The following is a 24611-nucleotide window of genomic DNA, read 5'->3' on the forward strand; positions in this document are numbered from 1 at the left end:
TAATTGAATTGCTGAATCAGAAAATTTGGACATCGGAAATGGTGGGCCTTTTGGGTAGGAAGGACAGATTAAGCAAAGATAGGGATGAGGGCTGGTGAAGGCTGAGTGGAGGCTTGGGTTGGAGGATAGTGGGAAGGAGAGGAAGTAGCCAGGACCAGTTGTGAGCACTAGCCATCAGCCTGTGGAAGTTGTGGGGCTGGAGCAGATCATGGGGCCAAAGGGCCAGAGGCAGAGAGACCTTTCTGTCTTCACCTTTGCCTCCCAGTGCCCTCCCTTCAACAGCTAGGTTGCAGCCCTCAGGCATGTGCCCTGCTCCTTGGTGCCATCTGTGCAGGGGAATATGGTGGGTATGAGCATATCAGAATCAAGGAAGATAAAGGAACCAGCCATCAGATTTCAGAATCCACTGAGTAAACTTGCTGTCAAAATTTTGCAATAGATTGTTAAGTAAGGGTGGATGGTGAGCCAATGTGGAATCTCTGAGAATAAGGCCTACTGAAGGGCCACATTTCCACTTGGGGCCAGAATTTCTGGAAAATGGCCAATTAGGGAAATACGTTGACAAATGACTGGACATTGAGGACAAGCTAGGGCAACATTGTGCACACAGCTGTGGCAGCAGGGGTGATGCTTGGTCAGAATCTCTGTTAATGGCACGACACTGCCAGATGCAAAGAGGCTTGATGGCAGGACAATGCTATCCTAGTAGCATTGTGGGTCCTCATACTCAGCGAGTTTCAGACTTAGGCTAAAATTGCAATCAGAAGCTTGGAGACCCAGAGGGTAGAAAAATTTTCAGAGGCCGTAACACTGGGAGTAAGAATATATATGGAAGATGGAATTGACTTCCAAAGTTCTTTCTAGATGGGAAAGCTGTGAGGTTGGATTTGCATTAGAAACTGATTGTACAACCACATATGGGTACTGTGTTAATCATGTCATTCATGTTCAGTATTCTGATGCTTTGACACCTGGGGCCTTGTTGACCTTGGAATGACTGTCCCTCCAAGTGTTAACCAATTCCTAGAGAGTAAACAACATGTCCACAAGCAAGCTTTCCAAATACAAACCAAGTGATATAAGCTCACATTCCAACCATCTCCTTTCCTAGGGTCTCACTCTCTGGGCCACTATCCATCTGCCTTAATTATCCCAGGACCAGGACCAGGTACCAGATGATTAAGGATTGTACTCAAGAGTATACTAAAAGTATTCAGACTAGCAAATCGTAAGCCTGCTTGCCCTACCTGGCCCATTCCTCCCCATTGAAGTCATAATAAATGCTCTTGGCTCGAGTTTTTTCCTTTCTTTACATCTCATGGCTGAACATGTTGTCTACCATGGTATAGCATCTCCCCTTATCAGAACTGAGTCATAATTTTTTTTTATTTTATTTTTTTTTTATTTTTTTGGTGCTGGGGATTGAATCCAGGGCTTTGTGTCTGCTAGGCAAGCACTGTACCACTGAACTATGCACCTCATTGAAAAACTAAACTAGTTTTTCAATGAAAATCATTTATCAATCTTTTCATCCCACTATACCTCCAATTTTCTACTGATATACTTTATTTTAGAATGGCAACTCATTTCTCAGTATCAGTTCATAGAAAAAGGCCTGGGGTTTTTGATTCAGAGTTCAAGATCATAAGAGATAGGAGTAAGGATAGAGTATCTATGTTGCTTTGTTGGGCCACCTGGCCTCCACTAGACCACCACCCCAACAGCTCCTGAGGAACAGGCCAGTTGTGATGGCAAGGCTGCAACCTGCTAGAGTGGGATCCCTATTTCTGGAGAGGTTGGACAGGGGTCTGACCAGGGAAGGCCATGAACTCACTGAGGATTCAGAGATCAAAGAGGAGGATGTGGAACCGAAAGATTTGCCTAGAATTTCTCCACCTTTTCCATGAAGGTTTGGTCTGGGAGTAGCACTTCCACGGTGTAGCTGATGTGTTTAGAATGAACCAGGCTGTAGGTGTTGTCGAACCTTAAGACATCTGCAGTGAGCAATAGACATTCAGACAGGATGCTCCATCTGGGACCCTGCCCTCCATGGTGGTAAATACATGTGTGGGTGCCCAGCCAGGGAACCATTGCTAGGGCTGAGAGCCCAGAGCCAGTCCCACACTGTGTCTATCAGAACCAGGGGCCCTTACCTGGTGGGAAGACCTGGATGACCTTTGAAGACTCCTCCCCCGCCCCCACCTCCAGGTGGAGCTGTTTCCTGCCAACACTCACAGACACCAGTCTTGAGGCAGGTGAGCCTCCCATCCTCAGGCACCAGGTGGGCATTGTAGCGCTGGCTGGGCAGCACCTCTGTCATCTCCCCAGCCCTCTGCCGCTCCCCCATCTTGGTCTTCAGGAAAACCCCAAAGCCAATGTCTCCACCATCTGATGCAAATTGCCACCTGCAACAGACAGAGCCCCACTGATGACCTCCTGCCCGGGCTCTGGAGCCTCTTCCAGTTGCACCCAGGTGTGGAGCGGTCGCTGTCCCTACCTGAGCACACAGCCTGGGAACAGGATCTCATTTTCCACATGCTGAGAGGAGCCACGGCCCACGGTCACTGTGTGCTCATACTGCATCCTCACCTGCTTGCACAGGTGGTAGCTCTTGGGCACCTCACCCCCGTAGTTGATCTGTGGGTGAAGGTGGGTGAGTAGACACTAGGCCACGGTGGTCTCCCCTCTGTCCCCATCCTCTGGGCACTCCATACCTTAGTTATGCACTTGGGGTTGCCATCAGGGTCAGTCAGAGTCCCCCCAAACTCCACAGGCAGCTGGTCGGGGCTGACGAACTTTGACAGCTCCTGCTTCCAGTTGTCTGTATGGGAACAAGAGGGAGCCTCCAAGGGGCTCAGGGATGGCAAAGGGGACCCAGCCCAGTTTTGACCTATATCCATGTGTTCCCCTCTCCTTGGAGTGCTTCTGGTCTTCATTCCCAGGAGCAATCCTGTCTCTAGGGATGGAAGCTGAGTAGCTCTGGGCCTAGGCTTGGAACTCAGCATGTGCTTCTGTGACTAATTCCTGCTCCAGGCCTGCACCATTCTCACTGCCCCTCTAGGCCTGACCTGTCCAGGTGTTGGCTCATTGATTGTCTTGACAGGGAGTCAGACTAGCAACTTCTGAAGCCTGGGGTCTAGGACAGGGAGACCGTGACCTAGGTTTTGCCATCCCTTAGAGACTGAACTACATTCAGTCATTCCCTGCTCTTGGCTCTCAGAGGTTTCTAGCAACCTCAGGCCAAGCTTGTAACAATTCCTATCAAGTTTGTTCACCCCAAAGGAAAAAAGGCATTGCAGGAACAAAGTGAAAGAAAGCAGAAGTGAATACCTAACATACCATGGTACAGAAATGGACTGCTGAAGCATAAAAGTGATGAAATAATCAAAGGGGAAAATCCCCCAAATTTGACATGAAAACATAGCACTAAGTTAAAAATCAGATAATAGGACAAATATGAACTGGGGAAAATGTGTGCCATAAATATGCCAGGATTAGTCAATGTACTTAATAGATAAAGAGCACTTATAAATAAACAAGAAAATACTTCTCTAGAAAAGGGGTATGAGACCACAGGAGGCAAAAAACAAGAAATTCAAATAACCAATTTGAAAAAGTCCAACAACACAAGTCATAAAAGAAATCCAATGTAAAAAATAATAATTATGGCCAGAGTCTTTTAAATTATTAATGCACAATTTTGACAAGAGTGTAGAGAAATGAGCACATTCATGCATAGTTGGTGAAGTTAAATTATGCATTATGCATGGAGCACAACATTGTTAAAGGTACCATAGGTCCTAATAAGTGTTTTTCTTTGAAGGAAGAAAAAAAAATCCCTCTTGTTTTTATACAATGGAAAAAATGTGGATGTGTACAAAAATCTATAAAGATATTCACTATTGATTTGTTTCTTTTTTTAAATTTTTTATTGTTGGTTGTTCAAAACATTACATAGTTCTTGATATATCATATTTCACACTTTGATTCAAGTGGGTTATGAACTCCCATTTTTACCCCATATACAGATTGCAGAATCACATCAGTTACACATATTGATTTACATATTGCCATACTAGTGTCTGTTGTGTTCTGCTGCCTTTCCTATCCTCTACTATCCCCCCTCCCCTCCCCTCCCCTCCTGTCTTCTCTCTCTACCCCCTCTACTGTCATTCATTTCTCCCCCTTGTATTATTTTTCCCTTTCCCCTCACTTCCTCTTGTATGTACTTTTGTATAACCCTGAGGGTCTCCTTCCATTTCCATGCAATTTCCCTTCTCTCTCCCTTTCCCTCCCACCTCTCATCCCTGTTTAATGTTAATCTTCTTCTCATGCTCTTCGTCCCTACTCTGTTCTTAGTTACTCTCCTTATATCAAAGAAGACATTTGGCATTTGTTTTTTAGGGATTGGCTAGCTTCATTTAGCATAATCTGCTCTAATGCCATCCATTTCCCTGCAAATTCTATGATTTTGTCATTTTTTAATGCAGAGTAATACTCCATTGTGTATAAATGCCACATTTTTTTTATCCATTCGTCTATTGAAGGACATCTAGGTTGGTTCCACAGTCTTGCTATTGTGAATTGTGCTGCTATGAACATCGATGTAGCAGTGTCCCCCTGTGGCATGCTCTTTTTAGGTCTTTAGGGAATAGACCGAGAAGGGGAATAGCTGGGTCAAATGGTGGCTCCATTCCCAGCTTTCCAAGAAATCTCCATACTGCTTTCCAAATTGGCTGCACCAATTTGCAGTCCCACCAGCAATGTACAAGTGTACCCTTTTCCCCACATCCTCGCCAGCACTTGTTGTTGTTTGACTTCATAATGGCTGCCAATCTTACTGGAGTGAGATGGTATCTTAGGGTGGTTTTGATTTGCATTTCTCTGACTGCTAGAGATGGTGAGCATTTTTTCATGTACTTGTTGATTGATTGTATGTCGTCCTCTGAGAAGTGTCTGTTCAGGTCCTTGGCCCATTTGTTGATTGGGTTATTTGTTTTCTTATTGTTTAATTTTTTGAGTTCTTTGTATACTCTGGATATTAGGGCTCTATCTGAAGTGTGAGGAGTAAAGATTTGTTCCCAGGATGTAGGCTCCCTATTTACCTCTCTTATTGTTTCTTTTGCTGAGAAAAAACGTTTTAGTTTGAGTAAGTCCCATTCGTTGATTCTAGTTATTAACTTTTGTGCTATGGGTGTCCTATTGAGGAATTTGGAGCCCGACCCCACAGTATGTAGATCGTAGCCAACTTTTTCTTCTATCAGACGGCGTGTCTCTGATTTGATATCAAGCTCCTTGATCCATTTTGAATTAACTTTTGTGCATGGCGAGAGAAAGGGATTCAGTTTCATTTTGTTGCATATGGATTTCCAGTATTCCCAGCACCATTTGTTGAAGATGCTATCCTTCCTCCATTGCATGCATTTAGCCCCTTTATCAAATATAAGAAAGTTGTAGTTTTGTGGATTGGTTTCTGTGTCCTCTATTCTGTACCATTGGTCCACCCGCCTGTTTTGGTACCAGTACCATGCTGTTTTTGTTACTATTGCTCTGTAGTATAGTTTGAAGTCTGGTATCGCTATACCGCCTGATTCACACTTCCTGCTTAGCATTGTTTTTGCTATTCTGGGTCTTTTATTTTTCCATATGAATTTCATGATTGCTTTCTCTATTTCTACAAGAAATGCCGTTGGGATTTTGATTGGCATTGCATTAAACCTATAGAGAACTTTTGGTAATATCGCCATTTTGATGATGTTAGTTCTGCCTATCCATGAACAGGGTATATTTTTCCATCTTCTAAGATCTTCTTCTATTTCTCTCTTTAGGGTTCTGTAGTTTTCATTGTATAAGTCTTTCACCTCTTTTGTTAGGTTGATTCCCAAGTATTTTATTTTTTTTGAAGATATTGTGAATGGAGTGGTTGTCCTCATTTCCATTTCAGAGGATTTGTCGCTGATATACAGGAATGCCTTTGATTTATGCGTGTTGATTTTATATCCTGCCACTTTGCTGAATTCATTTATTAGCTCTAATAGTTTCTATGTAGACCCTTTTGGGTCTGCTAGGTATAGAATCATGTCACCTGCAAATAGTGATAATTTAAGCTCTTCTTTTCCTATTTTTATGCCTTTAATTTCTTTCGTCTGTCTAATTGCTCTGGCCAGTGTTTCGAGAACTATGTTGAACAGAAGTGGTGAGAGAGGGCATCCCTGTCTTGTTCCAGATTTTAGAGGGAATGCCTTCAATTTTTCTCCATTCAGAATGATGCTAGCCTGAGGCTTAGCATAGATAGCTTTTACAATATTGAGGTATGTTCCTGTTATCCCTAGTTTTTCTAGAGTTTTGAACATAAAGGGATGCTGTACTTTGTCGAATGCTTTTTCCGCATCTATTGAGATGATCATATGGTTCTTATTTTTAAGTCTATTGATGTGGTGAATAACATTTATTGATTTCCGTATATTGAACCAGCCTTGCATCCCAGGGATGAATCCTACTTGATCATGGTGCACAATTTTTTTGATATGTTTTTGTATCCGATTCGCCAGAATTTTATTGAGGATTTTTGCATCTAGGTTCATTAGAGATATTGGTCTGTAGTTTTCTTTCTTTGAAGTGTCTTTGTCTGGTTTAGGTATCAGGGTGATGTTGGCCTCGTAGAATGAATTTGGAAGTTCTCCCTCTTTTTCTATTTCCTGAAGTAGCTTGAAAAGTATTGGTATTAGTTCCTCTTTAAAGGTTTTGTAAAACTCTGCTGTATACCCATCCGGTCCTGGGCTTTTCTTAGTTGGTAGTCTTTTGATGGTTTCTTCTATTTCCTCAATTGATATTGGTCTGTTTAGGTTGTCTATATCCTCCTGACTCAATCTGGGCAGATCATATGACTTAAGAAAGTTATCGATGCCTTCACTATCTTCTAATTTATTGGAGTATAAGGATTCAAAATAATTTTTGATTATCTTCTGTATTTCTGAAGTGTCTGTTGTGATATTGCCTTTTTCATCCCGCATGCTAGTAATTTGAGTTCTCTCTCTTCTTCTCTTCGCTAGCATGGCTAAGGGTCTGTCGATTTTGTTTATTTTTTCAAAGAACCAACTTTTAGTTTTGTCAATTTTTTCAATTGTTTCTATTTCATTAATTTCAGCTATGATTTTAATTATTTCTTGCCGTCTACTTCTTTTGCTGTTGTTTTGCTCCTCTTTTTCTAGGATTTTGAGATGAAGTATGAGATCATTTATTTGTTGGTTTTTTCTTTTTTTAAGGATGAACTCCAAGCAATGAATTTTCCTCTTAGAACTGCTTTCAATGTGTCCCATAGATTCCGATATGTTGTGTCTGTGTTTTCATTTATCTCTAAGAATTTTTTAATTTCCTCCTTGATGTCTTCTATAACCCATTGATCATTCAGTAACCTATTGTTCATTCTCCAAGTGATGTATGCTTTTTCCTTCCTTCTTTTATCGTTGATTTTCAGTTTCATTCCATTATGATCAGATAAGATGCATGGTATTATCTCTACTCCTTTATATTGTCTAAGAGTTGCCCTGTGACATAATATATGATCTATTTTTGAGAAGGATCCATGTGCTGCTGAGAAAAAAGTGTAACTGCTTGATGTTGGGTGGTATATTCTATATATGTCAATTAAGTCTAGGTTATTAATTGTGTTATTGAGTTCTATAGTTTCCTTATTCAACTTTTGTTTGGAAGATCTGTCCAGTGGTGAGAGAGGTGTGTTGAAGTCTCCCATGATTATTGTATGGTGGTCTATTAGACTCTTGAACTTGAGAAGAGTTTGTTTGATGAACATAGCTGCACCTTTGTTTGGGGCATATATATTTATGATTGTTATGTCTTGTTGGTGTATGGTTCCCTTAAGCAGTATGTAGTGTCCCTCTTTATCCCTTTTGATTAACTTTGGCTTGAAATCTATTTTATTTGATATGAGTATGGACACTCCTGCTTGTTTCCGAAGTCCATATGAGTGATATGATTTTTCCCAACCTTTCACCTTCAGCCTATGTATGTCTTTTCCTATCAAATGCGTCTCCTGTAGGCAGCATATTGTTGGGTCTTGTTTTGTGATCCATTCTACTAGCCTGTGTCTCTTAATTGGTGAGTTTAAGCCATTAACATTTAGGGTTATTATTGAGATATGGGTTGTTCTTCCAGCCATATTTGTTTATTTCTGTTACTAAACATGGTTTGTTTTCCTCTTTGATTATTTTCCCCCCTTTACTGTCCTACCTCCCACTGTTGGTTTTCATTGTTATTTTCCATTTCCTCTTCCTGTAATGTTTTGCCGAGGATGTTTTGAAGAGATGGTTTTCTAGCTGCAAATTCTTTTAACTTTTTTTTATCGTGGAAGGTTTTAATTTCATCTTCCATCCTGAAGCTTAATTTCGCTGGATACACAATTCTTGGTTGGAACCCATTTTCTTTCAGTGTTTGAAATATGTTATTCCAGGATCTTCTAGCTTTCAGAGTCTGTGTTGAAAGAGCAGCTGTTATCCTGATTGGCTTACCCCTAAATGTAATCTGCTTCCTTTCTCTTATAGCTTTTAAAATTCTCTCCTTATTCTGTATGTTGGGCATCTTCATTATAATGTGTCTAGGTGTGGATCTCTTATGATTTTGCACATTCGGCATCCTGTAGGCTTCTAGGATTTGGGATTCTGTCTCATTCTTCAAGTCTGGGAAGTTTTCTCGTATTATTTCATGGAATAGATTGCTCATTCCTTTGGTTTGGAACTCTATACCTTCCAATGACTCTTAAGTTTGGTCTCTTTATGTTATCCCATATTTCTTGGATGTTCTGCTCATGGTTTCTTAACAGTCTTGCTGAGCTGTCTATGTTCTTTTCAAGTTGAAATACTTTGTCTTCATTGTCTGATGTTCTATCTTCTAAGTGTTCTACTCTGCTGGTAGTATTCTCAATTGAGTTTTTAAGTTGGTTTATTGCTTCCTGCATTTCTAGGATTTCTGTTTGTTTGTTTTTTATAACCTCTATCTCCCTGTATAGTTGATGTTTTGCTTCCTGGATTTGTTTGTGTAATTCATTGTCGAAGTGATCTTTCATTGTCTGATTTTGCTGTCTAATGTCTTCCTTGATACTCCAGATCATCTGAAGCATGTATATCCTGAATTCCTTATCTGACATTCCATCTGCTGCAGCTGTTACCTCTTCTAAAGTTGAGTTGACCTGCATTGCTTGTGGTCCTTTCTTTCCTTGTCTTTTCATACTGCTTGCGTTTCTTTCTGCTTGGTGAAACTGTTGTGTTTTTGAAAAAATTTTCCCCCTATATATTTATATTGCTCTTGTATAGTTGAAAAGTCTCCCTTGCAGGGTCGGGCGGTGGTCTGCCTACCTTGCAGGCGTGGGCGGCGGCTCTGCTCCTCCTCCAATTGGTGTGAGGTGTCTACCACGCCCACGGACCCCTGGGCCTGTTCTGCTGGTCGGTCGCAGGTCTGCCTACCTTGCAGGCGCGGGCGGCGGCTCTGCTCTGCCCTTACTCCAATTGGGGTGTCGTGACTACCACGCCGGCAGGTCACTGGGCCTGTTCCGGGCGCGGGTGGCGGCTCTGCTCTGCCCCTACTCCAATTGGGGTGACGTGTGTACCACGCCGGCAGGCCACCGGGCCTGATCTGCTGGTCGGTTGCAGGTCTGCCTACCCTGCAGGCGCGGGCAGCGGCTTTGCTCTGCCCCCCCTCCAATTGGTGTGACTTGTCTACCACACCCGCGGACCGCTGGGCCTGTTCCGGGCGCGGGCGAAGGCTCTGCTCTGTTCCTACTCCAATAGGGTGACGTGCCTACCACCCCGGCCGGCCGCTGGGCCTGTTCCACCAGTCGTTCGCAGGTCTGCCTACCTTGCGGGCACAGGCGGCGGCTCTGCTCTGCCCCTACTCCAAATGGGGTGACGTGTCTGTCGCACCGGCAGGCCACTGGGCCTGTCCCGCTGGTCGGTTGCAGGTCTGCCCACCTTTCGGGCACGGGTGGCGGCTCTGCTCTGCCCCTACTCCAATTGGGGTGTCGTGACTACCACGCCGGCGGGCCGCTGGGCCTGATCCGGGCGCAGGCGAAGGCTCTGCTCTGCCCCTACTCCCATTGGGGTGACGTGTGTACCACGCTGGCAGGCCGCTGGGCCTGATCCGCCAGTCTGTCGCAGGTCTGCTTACCTTGCAGGCGCGGGCGGCGGCTCTGCCCTGCCCCTCCTACCACGCCCACGGACCCCTGGGCCTGTTCTGCCGGTTGGTCGCAGGTCTGCCCACCTTGCGGGCGCGGGTGGCGGCTCCGCTCCACCCCCCTCTCCAATTGGGGTCACACGACCACCACGCCGGCGAGCCGCTGGGCCTGCTCCGGGCGCTGGCGGCGGCCCGGCTCCTCCCCTCTGGCTCGACGACAAAGCGAGAGAGACTCGGGTGTCTGTGACTCACCCTCCCTACCAGGAGACCAACTGTTTCTGTCGCCGCTGGTATTGATGAAGTTCTCTCTTCCGCTGCTTTCTGATGACATCAGATCTCTGCCATGTTGTTATCCTATACAAATGGCAGCATTTCGTTCCCTTTGCCGGGTGACCAAAGCAACGGGTGAGTCCTGACCGGCCCTCACAGGCCCCGTCTCAGTCCTGTTGCCACTGCCCACGAAGGCTCGGTTGGTATTTACCTCCACAGTACTCAGCAGGACCCGGACCGAGAAGCAGTTTCCACGGACTCCTTAGCCCTGGGCCAGAGCAGTTCCGGGAGCCGGAACTCGGCCGCTCCGTGCTCGGTGTATGCTCTGATAAGAGCAGGCTCCAAGAAGCAGTTTCCACGGGTTATTTAGCACTGAGCCTGAGTAATTTGTCTGCAAGCCGCAGGCGAATGGCAGCCTGAAATTACCTGTTCTATGGCTGAATGAGCTGCGGTCAGTCAAAAACAGGGATGGTGACGTCAGCTCTCCAAGATGGTGGCCGCTGGCCTCCTCTGTCGTCTGACCGGTGTGGAGAACCGAATTGGACCACTTCCTTCCCCCGTCTCGAACCCAGAATTCCTTGATTTGTTTCTAATGGTAAAAATAATACAACCTAAATGTAATTTTGCTAAAATGGAAAAATGTTTATCACATGATAAGTGATAACAAAATGGTAATAGGTGGGAAGCACATTTTAATTTTTGGAAGTATATTCCTTTAAAATAGACAGTAGATGTTACCAGTAGTTCCTTCAGTGACAAGATTTTCCCTCCTTCCTTATCCATTTCTGAATTTTCCATATTTCTAAATAGAATGAGTTGTATAACTTGGAAAAACCTGGGTCTCATTCTCCTCACTTTATGGATGGATGAGAAAACTGAGACAAACACAGCAAGTGATACATCTCTCTTCAGCTAGTAAGTTGCAAAGTCAACCCTTAAATCCAAACCTCCCAACCTCAAATCAGGGCCGCCCCCCATCCTGCCTCTGGAGATGACCCTCGAAGACCCTCCTGGTCCCTTTGCCCTCTTGCTATTATGCACATTACCAGAGCAGTTGCCACGAAGCTGTGGGTCCCAAAGCCTGGTGCCCTCAGATGCAGGTATCATCAGGTCTGCTGAGGGGCAGAACCTAGCTCAGGCTCCAGGCTGCAGAGGAGGCCCCAGACGACTCACTCACCTCCCAGAATCACCACCTTCCTGCATGTCTCCTTACTCATGTAGGACTTAATCAGGTTGAAGGCCACGGCAAACAGGCTGGGGGCTGAAACAGGCACAGAGCTCTCCCTTGGGCAGTCAGCTGGGGGAACTGGCTCTCCTGGGGTCTCAGGTGCCTACCCATCACCTCCACATCCCCCAATCCCCAAATGGGTTGATTCACTTACGTCTCACAATAATTATATGCTTTAAAATCTCAGGGTAATTTGCCTCGAGTGCAGAGAGAAACTGTGGAGTCAAAGACAGAAGTGAAATGTGTATAAATACTATCCCCTATGTCTGCCCCACCCTCAAGGCTCCAGAGGGCACACCCTTGGTTGTCCTTTACTGCCAGCTATCCAAGACATGCACACAGATGCTCAGGCACATAGTAGAGCCACACTTCCCAGTTGAGTCCTGGTCCCAGTCATCTCCTTGATGCCATTGATATATATATATATATTTTTTTTTTTTTTCAGGTACCAGGGATTGACCTCAGGGGCACTTGACCACTGAGCCACATCCCCAGCCCTATTTTGTATTTTATTAGAGACAGGGTCTCACTGAGTTGCTTAGCAAGCCTTGCTAAATTGCTGAGGCTGGCTTTGAACTTGTGATCCTCCTGCCTTCACCTCCCAAGCTGCTGGGATTATAGGTGTGCACCACCACGCCCAATCTCATTGGTATATATTCTTGATAGGTAGGTCCCCACTCATGCAGACAAGAAAATTCCCATTCAAGACTCTAGAAGGCTCCCTCCCCTATGACTCAGACAATAGTTCAACTTCAGGACTGAGACAGACTTGCTGTATAATATTCAAAATTGCAAGGCATGTTTTTTAAAATTAAGTTATTTTCATATCATACATCTTACCCTATCCAAGTGTAAAATTCAGTAGCTTTTAGTCACAAGGTTGTGCAACCATCACTGCTATCTAGCTCCAGAACATTTTTAACTGACCCAAAGGAAATCTTGTACCCATGAACAGTAACTTCCCATTCTCCTTCCCTCTACCCAAGGCAATCATGAGTAGACTTTCTGTCTCTTGAGCTTAGACTACTCTGGATGTTTCATCTACAGAAGCTTCTTGACTTTACAATGGGGTTGCATCTAGATAAACCCTATGTAAGCTGAATATACCCTAAGGAAAAATGCATTGAATCCACCTAAGCTGCAGGACACCCTGGCTTAGCAGCACAGAGCGAGAGTTGTTTCCCCTTGTGATCGCAGGACTGACTGGGAACTGTGGCTCACACAACTCAGCATCACAAGAATACTGTATCCCATATCACCAGCCCAGGAAAAGATCCAAATTCAAAACTTGAAGGACAGTTTCCAATGAATGCCTATTGTTTTTGCACCATGGTAAAACCGAATGATCATGAAGTAGAATCGTTTTAAGTGGAGGAACATCCCTTTTTTGTTCAGCTGGATTTCATTTCATACAATGTTTTTGTGGCCTTTTCTTTAAACAGATAGTAAGAATACTAATCAAGCCATTACAAAAAAAAAAAAAAAGTTTAATTTAGGTTCTTTGCTATCCCGAGTGAAACAAAAAGAAAGGAAAAGTAAAACTTCTGCTTCTGTGGCCCAGGCCTCTACTCACTTTTCCTTCCCTCCTCAGAGCCCCTAGCACCTACTAACTCCCAGGAAAGAAGCAACAAAGAATGTCAGAGGCTTGAAGCTGGGGGGGTGGGCAGCTCCTGGGGAGAGGAAGATCAGTGGGTATCTGGAAATGAGATGGGAGTATGAAAAAGGAAGGCATCCACAGGTCCCCTGGTAGGTCTGGGATAGACTTCATTGTGACCTGTTGGGTACCAGATGGTGACTTTGGGATGCCAAGTCTCAATGCAGGACTGTGGCTTTGACACATTGCTGCCAATGCTTGGGTGGATACTTACCTGGCAATGGGAGACAGGAGGACCACCCACATCAACAATTGGAGAGGGAAAGGCCCGGTATTTGGGCCACCTGGAATCCTGCTGGGGAGGAGGAAAGGGATCACCTCACTTCCTGAGCAAACTCCACTCCTGGCTTCCACAAATGCCGCAGGCTCAGCCCCTCCAAATCAACAATGGCTGTGATTTTCTCCACCTTCTTTCCCAACTGCAAGATAATATCAGGAGATGAGTGTCTGTGAGAGTCAGTGTCCCCCATGTCCCAGCCAAGACAGGGCTAGGCTTAATCCTAGGGCATTGGTTTGTCTTGGTTTTTCCTGGCTTGGAGGTTTCATGTCAAGGAGAGAGGTGCAGAGAAGGGGCTATTCTAAGCAAGGCCAGAACCAGAATGGCCCAAGGCCTGCCTTCTTCATCCGTCCACTATAAGGCAAATCACTGTGTCTCAGTTCCCTTCTCTGTATAGGGGGAATGAGATATCTCCCTCTTCAAATGAGGCTGCAGAGGGCGGGTTAGCCCAGAGGCTGAGCACAACCCTGGGGACAGTCAGGAGAGGAATGAGTTCTAGCTCAGCCATGTGTTTTGTGGCCTTGGGTAGATCTTTGGCCTCTCATTCCATCCTGGGTGCTACTAGGAGCACAGGAGTCAAGGAGCTTTGGGAGGCAGATTCTGGATGTGGGTCCAGAATATGGGAAGGTGCATGGATGCTGTGGGGCAGCCTTGAGGGTGCCAGGCAGCAGGCCGTGTGTGTGGCGGGGGTGGGGGGATGGCAGGTGCTCACACCTTCTGAGTCTGCAGTTCACATTGGTGCAGGAGCAGCTCACAGTTCTGGAATTTGTCCCTGAGCAGATCCTGTTTGGTGGCGGAGAGGAAGAGGCCCTTGACGTCCAGGCCTGCTGCGATGTGGTACCAGAGAGGGCCACCCTCACGGTCATGGCCACAGATGCTATTAGCGCCCTATATCTTGACCACCTGGATGACCACAAGAAGGGGGCTCAGGGTCTTGGGTTGAGGGTCTGGGGAGCAGGGGCAGGTTTGAGGGAGACACACCTCAGGAGGCTGTCATGCAAGGATGTTGTCCAGGTCCTGTTGCTTCCGGAACTCCATGTGCTGTGGAGACAGGACAGGGGCTTAAGACTTGGCTTGTCTCAAAGGCTTCTACAGAGACCTGGGGATATCAGGCCAGGTCCTTCTTCCTGCAACAACTAGGGGCCAATTAGAGCATTCTCAGACCCCACCTACATAGAACTGAGGATGGGTACAGAAGGGGATACCATTCTGAGAGGGAAAAGGAAGAAAAGATCCAGAAAGGGCCAGGTGAGGCTTGATTCTCTCCCTGCATCCTCCATTTGCTCTGTCTGTTCCACCTATCCCATGGCCAACCAATATGGAAAACAGTACGGGAGCAAAAGTCAGCCAATATGGAAAACAGTACGGAGATTCCTTGGAAAACTGAGAATTGAAATACCATTTGACCCAGTTATCCCTCTACTCAGTGGGCTATCCTCAAAGGACTTAAAAACAGCATACTACAGGGACACAGCCACATCAATGTTTATAGCAGCACAATCACAATAGCTAAACTGTAGAACCAACCTAGATGTCCTTCAGTAGATGAATGGATTAAAAAAGTAGTATATATACACAATGGAATATTACTCAGCAATAAAAGAGAACAAAATCATGGCATTTGCAGGTAAATGTATGGAGTTGGAGAAGATAATGCTAAGTGAAGTTAGCCAATCCCCCCCAAAAAACAAATGCCAAATGTTTTCTCTGATATAAAGGAGACTGATTCATAGTGGGGTAGGGAGGGGGAGTATGGGAGGAATAGATGAACTGTAAATAGGGCAGAGAGGTGGGAGGGGAAGGGAGGGGGCAGGGGGTTAACAAGGATGGTGAAATGTGATGGACATCATCATCCAAAGTACATGTATGAAGACATGAATTGGTATCAACATACTTTGTATACAACCAGAGATATGAAAAATTGTGCTGTGTATGTGTAATAAGAATTGTAATGCATTCTGCTGTCATTTATTTTTTTAAAAATTAAAAAAAAAGTCAAACTCTATTCCTTGGACTCTAGTCCCTTTTAGACAAAAAACCTAGACTCTCTATGGAAGGAAGCCTGCAGGGCATGGCTGATGGGCCTGGATCACCCATGCAGCCTTGTCTCTCTCATTGTTCTCTACAATGTGACCTCCCTGTACTTCTGGAGGCTCTTGGATTGTGCCTTCTGCTTCTTCTCTTCACATGCCTGCCTCCTTTGGGGCATTCATGCCCCAAATGACATACCCATGACCAACCCTTCTTCCTTCCTTCCTTCCTTCCTTCCTTCCTTCCTTCCTTCCTTCCTTCCTTCCTCCCTTTCTCCCTCCTTCCCTCTCTCCATCTCTCCTGTTTTACTGTTTTCATTGTACTTCCCACTCTCAGGAATTCTCTTATTTGTCTAGTTTATTTGTTCATCTGTTTTCTTTTTTCTCTCTCTTCCTGTCACCTCACTCTTCTCCTAGCACAGAGCCAGGTTTACTGTCAGGACTGAATAAATGCTGAATGAATGAAAGAGTGAATTTGTGTCTTGAAATAAGAAGCAGGACCAGGCTAGGCTGGAGGATATTGCACTCACCTTCCGCAGCATGTCCTCTGATTTTTTCAGGTCAAAGCTCCGAGCTGCAACAAGAGGACAGGACCACGACTATAGAATCCTAAGGCTTGCTTTGGGCATCAGGAAAGAGCAGCCCTCCCTGCCCCACTCTCCAGGCTAGTTTTGTCTCCTCTTATTCAGAGCACCCTGATATCCACACCTGGAGGCACAGGGGGCTCAAGCAAGAACCAACGTACCCTTCCTGAGTCCCAGGAAAATTTGGTTCAGACCACTTGGTTCCCTAGGCTGATGATGGTGGAAATGTCCCTCTCTGGGCCTTGGAAGTGGTGGGAAGTGAAACCACTAGCCAGGAGGAAGGTAAGAAAAGAAGGTATCCAAAGAAACAGAAAATTAAGTCCCTGCCATATCCACTGCTACTGCCAGGATCTTGGGGGCCCTTTTCCTGTTGTTCCAGAAAAATCAGTGAGAAAGCAGACCCTCCAAATCTTGTGGCTGATAATTGTTTAAATCTGCAAATCACAAACTTTTTGGCCTCAGAAACCCTTTATGTACTTAAAAATCATCAAAGATGGCAATGAGCTTAAGTTCATTTGGATTGTATCTGCCCATATTTACCATATTAGAAGTTGAAATTGAGAATTTTTTAAATACAAGAATTCATAAACACATATTCCCTTTTGTTCAAAGCAATGATGTTATTTCACATCGCGGAGCCTCTGGAAAATCTGGTATAAGAAAACAAGAATGAAAAATGCAAATAATGTTAGAGAATTATTAAGAAAATAGTTAAGGGTGGGGGTTGTGGCTCAGTGGTAGAGCGCTTGTTTAGCATGCATGAGGCACTGGGTTTGATCCCTGGTACCATATAAAAATAAAAAATAAAAAAAAAAGGTATCATGTCCATCTACAACTGAAAAAATTTAAAAAAAAAAATAGTTAAGACATTAGGAACTAATGATCCAGAAAGATCTTGGAACACTTTGGGTTTCCTGGAGCATATTTTGAGAACCACTGGTTTAAGTTGTGAATAACTTAAAATACATAAAGAGTACAAATCAAAACTTATTTTCCAATATTGTTACCAACCTTCAGTATGACTTCGGGACAATCTTTTCTCTCTTGTAGTGCAGTTTCCTTACCTCTCAATTAAGGCTGTCCATTACCCAAAAGCCCTACTTCTTAGGATCCACCTGACAAAAGCATTTGCATATATGTGCAGAAGGGAAGTGTATTCAAATACTTCTGAAGTATTTGTAATAAAAAAAAATGGAAACAACCTGAATGTCCAGCTCTAGGGAACTGGTTAAATAAATGGAGGGTCCCTCTATACTGTAAAATACTATATGACTATTAGAAATGACAAGATGAATTAATATATAGATTTTTATGATGTGACTATGTTCAGAAAGTTCTACTGTAATTTAAATTTTTAAAAAAATGATAGTGCTTTTCACTGTCAGTGTGACTCAGCTTTCTATTACTTTAACAAGTCCCTGAGATAATCAACTTATAAAGAGAAAACGTTTATTTTGGCTCACAGTCTTGGAGGTTACCCTCCGTGATAAGGCAGACCTATTGTTTTTAGGCCTTTGGTAGGAGGGCAGCACATCAGGCAGAAGCAGATAGAGAAGCAAAACTGCTCTCCTCATGGCCAGGAAGCAAAAGAGAAAAGGAGTGGGCCATGTGCCCAAGGACCAGAGGACCTCCCACAAGGCCCCACCTCTTAAGGGTTCCACTACCTGCCAGTAGCACCAAGCTGAGGTCTAACCCTTTAACACATGGGTCTTTGGGGGACATTCTGAATCAAGACTGTAGCAACTAGTCACTCTTCAATATTTAAATATGTAGTTCAACTGGTCCATGGAGCAGATGAGGCCAACTTTGTCTTGCTGAGAATCAAGGGCTGCCAAGTGGGGGTCTTTTAAATCAACCATATAGAGTCACTTTTCAGAACATTCTGCAGTCATACAACAACACTGAGGAAGAAGAAAAATTTCAGTGACTTGGGGTAATGTTCTCAAAATAATAGGTGAACAGCCTGGTGTGGTGATGCACACCTGTAATCCCAATGACTCAGGAGGCTGAGGCAGGAGGATCGCAAGTTTGAGACGAGCCTGGACAACTTAATGAGACCCTGTCTCAAAATAAAAAATAAGTTAGGCATGGTGGCACACATGTGTAAGCCCAGTGGCTCAGAAGGCTGAGACACAAAGATAGTGAGTTTGAAGCCAGCCTCAGAAATTTAGCAGGCACTAAGTGACTCAGAGAGACCCCATCTCTAAATAAAACCCAAAAAAGGGCTGGGATGTGGCTCAGTGGTTAAGTGCCCCTGAATTCAAACCCTGGTACCAAAAATACAAAAAATAAAAATAAAAAGGGCTTGGGATGCCAGACATGGTGGCACATGCCTGTAATCCCAGTGGCTTGGGAGGCTGAGGCAGGAGGATCTTAAGTTCAAAGCCATCCTCAGCAACTTAGCAAGGACCTAAGCAACTTTGTGAGATGCTGTCTCAAAATAAAATATAAAAAGGGCTGGGGGGCAGGGGTTGTGGCTTAGCGGTAGAGCACTCACCTAGAACATGTGAGGCCCTGGGTTCGATCCTCAGCATCACATAAAAATAAATAAATAAGGGTATTGTGTCTAACCACAACAAAAAAATAAATATTTAAAAAAATAAAAAATAAAAAGGGCTGGGTATGTGGCTCAGTGGTTAAGTGTCCCTAGGTTCAATACCTGGTAACCCCCCTAACAAAAAAGCTTGGGATGTAACTAAGTGGTAGCTCACACTCCTGGTTTGAAGCCCCAGAAATGCAAAATCATCATCATCATCATCATCATCATCATCATCGAACAAAACAATATAGAGTGTATTAATTTGATGGTACTTTAAAAAAAATGATACATGTAAATTTACCTCATGACCATGGCGGAATTATGAGTGATTTGGATAGCCCCTTTTCCCAGACCTTCCAGATTTTCCATGATAAATATGTCCTGGTTTTATAATCCGAAAACTATCTGGGGATGTTATAAACAAATGAGAGTTAGGTCCCAGCAGTTTCTGCAGGCTGAGAAGGTTTTCAACACATGGACTCTTGGGGGACAAACCATAGCAAAACTTCCATCAAATCAGAAAAGAATCCTGATTAGAGTCATGAAGACCTGTATAGGACCTGGAGCAGGTGGCCTCCTTCCATTGGAACTCAGTTTCCTCATCTGTTTATTGGGAAAACAGCTGTCTGGGCCAGTTCCCAGCTCTCTTTCTCTTAGAGTCAACTTATCCTTCTTGGCTCATTCCACTTCCAACCTGATTCAACAGCATTTCTATTAAGTGTCCTTGGCTGGTGAGAACCAAGTGGTTTCACTTGGTCCCTTGTACCTTAGGCTGGTTCCCATTTTGACTTCATTTGGGCCTCAATACAACCCTGAAAGCTGAGTAGGAGATAGACTCTATTTTCTTGTAAAGAGATGAGAAAACTGAGACCCAATAAAAGGAGGCCATCTGTCTCAAGTCCTATGCAGTTAGTAAAAGACACAGGTGTGGTTAGACCCAGTCTTTGGGACTCCAGTTGGGATTCTTTTCTGATTTGGTAGCCCATTTTTCTGTGGTTTAGAGGTGGTTTGTCTCCCAAGGGTTCATGTGTTGGAAGATTGGGTCTCCTATATAATGATGTTAAGAGGTGGTAGAAACTTCTAGAGGTAGAGCCTACTGGGAAATTATTGGGGGTATCATCTTTGGAAAGGATTTAAGTTCTCATGGGACTCCAATTAGTTCTTGTGAAAGGGATGTTGTAAAAGAACAAGATCCTCTCTGAATCTTGCTCTGGCTTCCTGTCTCATATGTGATCTCTCCCTTTGCATATATTCCCACCATAGTGCCACCCACGGTGACATGACTCATTCAAGAGGTTCCTCACCAGAGATCAAATTGATAGTGCCACCTGATTTGGGACTTTCAATTTCAAACTGTGAGATAAATAAGCCTCAGTTCTTTATCAGCTACTTGGTCTCTGGTATTTCATTCAAGTAAGAGGAAAGGGACAAACACAAGTTTGAAAGGAATTCTAGGTAAAGAAAACTGCCTTCGTGAAGACCTTGAGCTGGGAATCCTGTTGGTTAAAGTATCATGACTTATAAAACAATACACCAGGCTCAGAGGCAAGTTGCCCTCACTGATTTTATGAAGACAATTCATCACCTACTAGGTTTTCTCTGTCATTCAGTGATTTGAATCCCTATGTAATCTGCAATAGTTGGGGTAGGCATGATAATTAACATGGTTTAGAATGATTTCCTCACAGACCCTGAAAACAATTCTGACCTTACTTTCTATCAAGAAGGAGTCTGTGTGGGAGTTACAGCTACATTCTCAGAGCCACAGAATAAAAGGATCTCCTGTCTGTGCGTTTGGATTCTGGGATTCCAACATTTATCTCAAATGCAAATTCTTCCCCAGACTCATTCTCTGAGAAGATATTAAGTGATTGGCATCTGTATTACCTTTAAAGAAAAGAGTAATAGTAAAAAAAAAAAAAAAAAACCCATATCCTATATCCCTGAATGTCCCCTTTCTGATCTCCAAAACTTAGCCAAGTTAAGAGAACAATGAGAGTAAGCTTGGACCATATACACTGGGGGAAAGGGCAAGCTAATGTTATCTGTAGAAAAGTCATTTTTACATGTACACCAGAACAGTTGGTCCTTGGGATACTGATCATATAAACAAACTGTCTCTGTTGCCTAACTTATAAAATTGTCCTCTCAGCAGAGACTGGTGTGAAACTGAGGGCACTGTGGAAAGGAAACATGTCACTCATCCAGCAGGCCACCACTGGACAAAATGCAATGAGGGAGAGGAGGCACTGCTTGGCAAAACACCTTGAGGGATGGAGGTGTTATGTGTTCAGACTACAACCCCTGGACCTTCCTCATAGGTATTTCTCAGTAAAGCCTTATGCCTCATACCATCTCTGGGTATTTTCTTTGGTATCTCACCAATCTATCACCCTTTCCTGGCACAACTGGGCTGTGAACATGACAGCCTCTAAAATCAGACTGACGTGGATTTGCCACTTGCAAGCATGGTGAAATTCGTCAAATAGCTTAATTGCTCTGAACTACAGTTTCCTCCGATCAAAAAAAAATGAGGCTAATAATAATCTCTACCTCATTGGGCTGCTGTGTAAGAAGAAGAAAGAGGAAATAAAGGAGGAAAAAATAAATTAAAATTGCTTTATCCAGTTCCTAGTACAGAATTAGTGCTATGAATATGGAAGTTAAATAATACTATTCCTTGAGGGAGCCACCTCCAAGATGGCTGTTAGTAGTCCTCACCTCCTGGTATTCATGTCTGTTTAGATCCCTCCCACACTGAGCAGTGCTGAGCTGCATAACCAATAGGATACTGCAGAAATTATGGAGTATGATCATAATGGTGTTATCATTGGGATCACAAAGACATTTTTTCCTCATTCTCTCGAATCATTCACTGTGGGAAAGCCAGCAGCTCTGTTCTACAGATACTCAAGCTGTCTTCTGGAAAGGCTCCTGTGAGGAGGAACTGAGGCCTCCTGCCAACAGCCAGCACTGACTAGCCAGACATGTAAGACATCTTGGAAGCAGATCATCCAGCCCCATCAAACCCTCACTTGACAGCAGCCTTGAGCAACATTTTGTCTGCAACCTCATGATAGACTATACCAGAACCTCCCAGCTAAGCCTCCCTATAAATCCTGGCCACAGAAACTGGGAGATAATAAATGTTCCTAGATGTTTAAAACAGCTCTGTTTTGGAGTACAGCAGCTCACTCTAGCCTTGGGTTCTATCTACATCCATTCAATAAATAGCTACAGAAGAAAAAAAATAAATTGTGTCTACATGGAGCATGTACAAACTTTTTCCTTGTCATTATTCCCTAAATAACTCAGTATAATAAAACATTCACATAGCATTTGCATTTTTATTAGGTAACATAAGTCATCTACAAATGATGTAAAGTATATAGGAAGAGGTGAGTAGGCTATATGCAAATACTATGCCATTTTATGTGAAGGACTTGAACACCCATGGGTTTTGATATCTTCAGGAGGTCCTGGAACCAATCTTGTGGAAACAGAAAGATGACTGTAATTTGTTACCCAGCAACAGATACCTTTCACATGCCCCTGACTCTCATCCCACTGCATCCTCTATCCTCACCTCGGAGCCAGTGCAGGAGGAAGGAGTCATCAGCATTGGGCAAGGCAGATAGCACATCCTGGACATTGACCTGAAACTTTGGACAGACAGATCAGGAAGAAGACTGGGATCAAAGAGTTTCCACGGTGCCCCCGATGCCTTCAGGGGGCTGGCGAGCCACCCTCAGGCCTGTTGGGTTTGCTGGCCCCTGAGTGAAGATGACACACCAAGGCTGGGAGAGCCAGGACCTGAGTTAAGCTGTGGCAATTCTTTTTCTCTCTATGGAAAATGGGATAATAATCAACTAGCTGCTCAAACCCTCAGAGAGGATTACATGTGGATTAAAGGTGGAAAGGATCCATGAGCCTGACTTTTCCTTCAGGGATGTGGGGATAGGGAACAGCCTGTTTCAGGGACCTGATCTTTATCATCAAGGAGCTCCCAGGCCAGATCAGGTGGCACAGTAGCTGCAAGAAGTATGAACTATAGAGATTGAGCAGTTTGCCCAATGTCACCTGGCCAGTGAGTGGCAGAGCCAGCAGGCTGAACTGCCCTGAGCAACTCCTGGGGACCGACTGAGAAGGAATGACTTGGCACATCCTGGGAGAGAGTCCTTCTCAGTCGGTCCCCAGGAGTTGCTCAGGGCAGTTCAGCTGGCCCTGCATCCACCAGACAGGATCTGAGGGCTGAGGTGCTGCTCTTGGATGGATGCTGCTGGCTGTACTATGGCTAAAGTCAGCCTTTAACACTGATGAATCTGGAAGGTGAAAGAGCACTGGACAGAGCCAGCTTCCCCAGTGTGGCCTTGCCTGAGTCACTTTCTCTATTTCTGAGTATCTATCTCTTTGGCCTTCAAAGAGAAACTGAACCTCCTCCAGGTCTCCCACCTAAAATGAGCTGATAACTTTTGTCTTCAGTATCATGAAGGAGTGTTTAGCTCTGAGATAAACTAATCCTGACATGAACTGCTATTGTATCTATTCCCTAAGTGAGGAAACTGAGGCTTAAATGCTTAACCAAGATGAGCATTTCTTTGATCTATTCTTGACCCCAATGAGTTTCTTGTTTTGTTTTGTTTTGGTTGTTGTTTTATTTTTGGTACAGGGGATTGAACCCAGGGGTGCTTAACCACTGATCACATCCTCAGACCTTTTTTATATTATATTTAGAGACAGGGTCTTGCTGAGTTACTTAGGGTCTCACTAAATTGCTGAGGCTGGCTTTGAACTTGTGATTCTCCTGCCTCAGCCTCCCGAGCCACTGGGATTATAGGCATGCTCCACTGATTTCAGTGGTCTTGTAAGAGGATTCATTCCTGGCTAGGGCAAAATATCACTTTCTCAATGTTGAAATTTTGAGGGCAGAATTGGGGCCTCCTGTGCCCATGGAAGTGTGTGATCCCTACAGCCATGTAAGAAAAGACCTTGAGAATCTCTGAGGGACTCTCCCCGGGATAGAGAGGAAAATGTACTTTGTTCATGCTTCCTCTTGGGTTGTAGCTGAGGATGTAACCTGCCATGCCAGCCTCTCCCCATAGGGCCTGCAGCCCTCACCTGTGTTGCCCACTATAATAGCCATATATGCTTAAAACATGGCTAGTCTGAGTTGAGGTCTATGAGTATAAAATACAAGATTTCAAAAACTTAGTAAAAACAAAAACGAAAATTCACAATGAATCTTACACTGACTACTTGTTGAAGTGGTAATAATTTAACTATACTGGGTTCACAGTATATCTCTACTGGCTAGGGCTGGTGTAGCTTCTGGCCACCAAGATCCTAAGGGTTGGAAAGAGACCCAGAGCCCAGAGGAACTTCAAGGGCCTTGGGTCCTTTCCCTTGTGGGGCAGAAGAAAAAACCAAAGCTGGTGTAGAACTCTCTCCCACTCCCTCTGCCCCCTCACCTGAGCCAGTGACTTCTCCTGGGATGGGCTCAGGTCACCCACTTGTCCACTCATGCTGCTTATGGTATCAGGGGTGGGATCCAGCTCAGTGCTCCTGGGTTCAGGCCATCCTCTGTGGTTCCATCCAGACTGCCTGCCTTTTGCCCAGCTGGCAGCTCCACCCACAATTATCTCTGTCCAGAAGACCTGCCCCTTCTTATTGGACCTATAGTTCTTACCTTGATGTGACTGGCAGGGCTCATTCTTTGCTGGATGCCTGAGACACTGGCCCTTGAACTCAGACTGGCTTGGATTCAAAACCTCATTTGTAAAATGGTGACAGTGTAAGTGTTGCTTGCCTCACAGCATTGATGTGGTCATGTTGAAACTGACACTA

At 44.4% G+C, this 24611-nt stretch overlaps 1 protein-coding gene across 1 annotated transcript; it reads right to left on the reverse strand.

Annotated features, from left to right (window-relative positions):
• Positions 1-1881: 1881 nt before the first annotated feature.
• LOC114106476 (putative SEC14-like protein 6) lies at positions 1882-24289 on the reverse strand. Its single transcript, XM_071608787.1, is given in 12 exon segments — positions 1882-1994; positions 2236-2405; positions 2498-2637; positions 2715-2821; positions 11633-11716; positions 11838-11898; positions 13661-13756; positions 14329-14517; positions 14596-14655; positions 16175-16218; positions 22354-22429; positions 24236-24289. Coding segments are annotated over 12 exon segments (1194 nt in total).
• Positions 24290-24611: the final 322 nt, after the last annotated feature.

Source organism: Marmota flaviventris, chromosome 1 (assembly GCF_047511675.1).
Source record: "Marmota flaviventris isolate mMarFla1 chromosome 1, mMarFla1.hap1, whole genome shotgun sequence".
Lineage (NCBI taxonomy): Eukaryota > Metazoa > Chordata > Mammalia > Rodentia > Sciuridae > Marmota > Marmota flaviventris.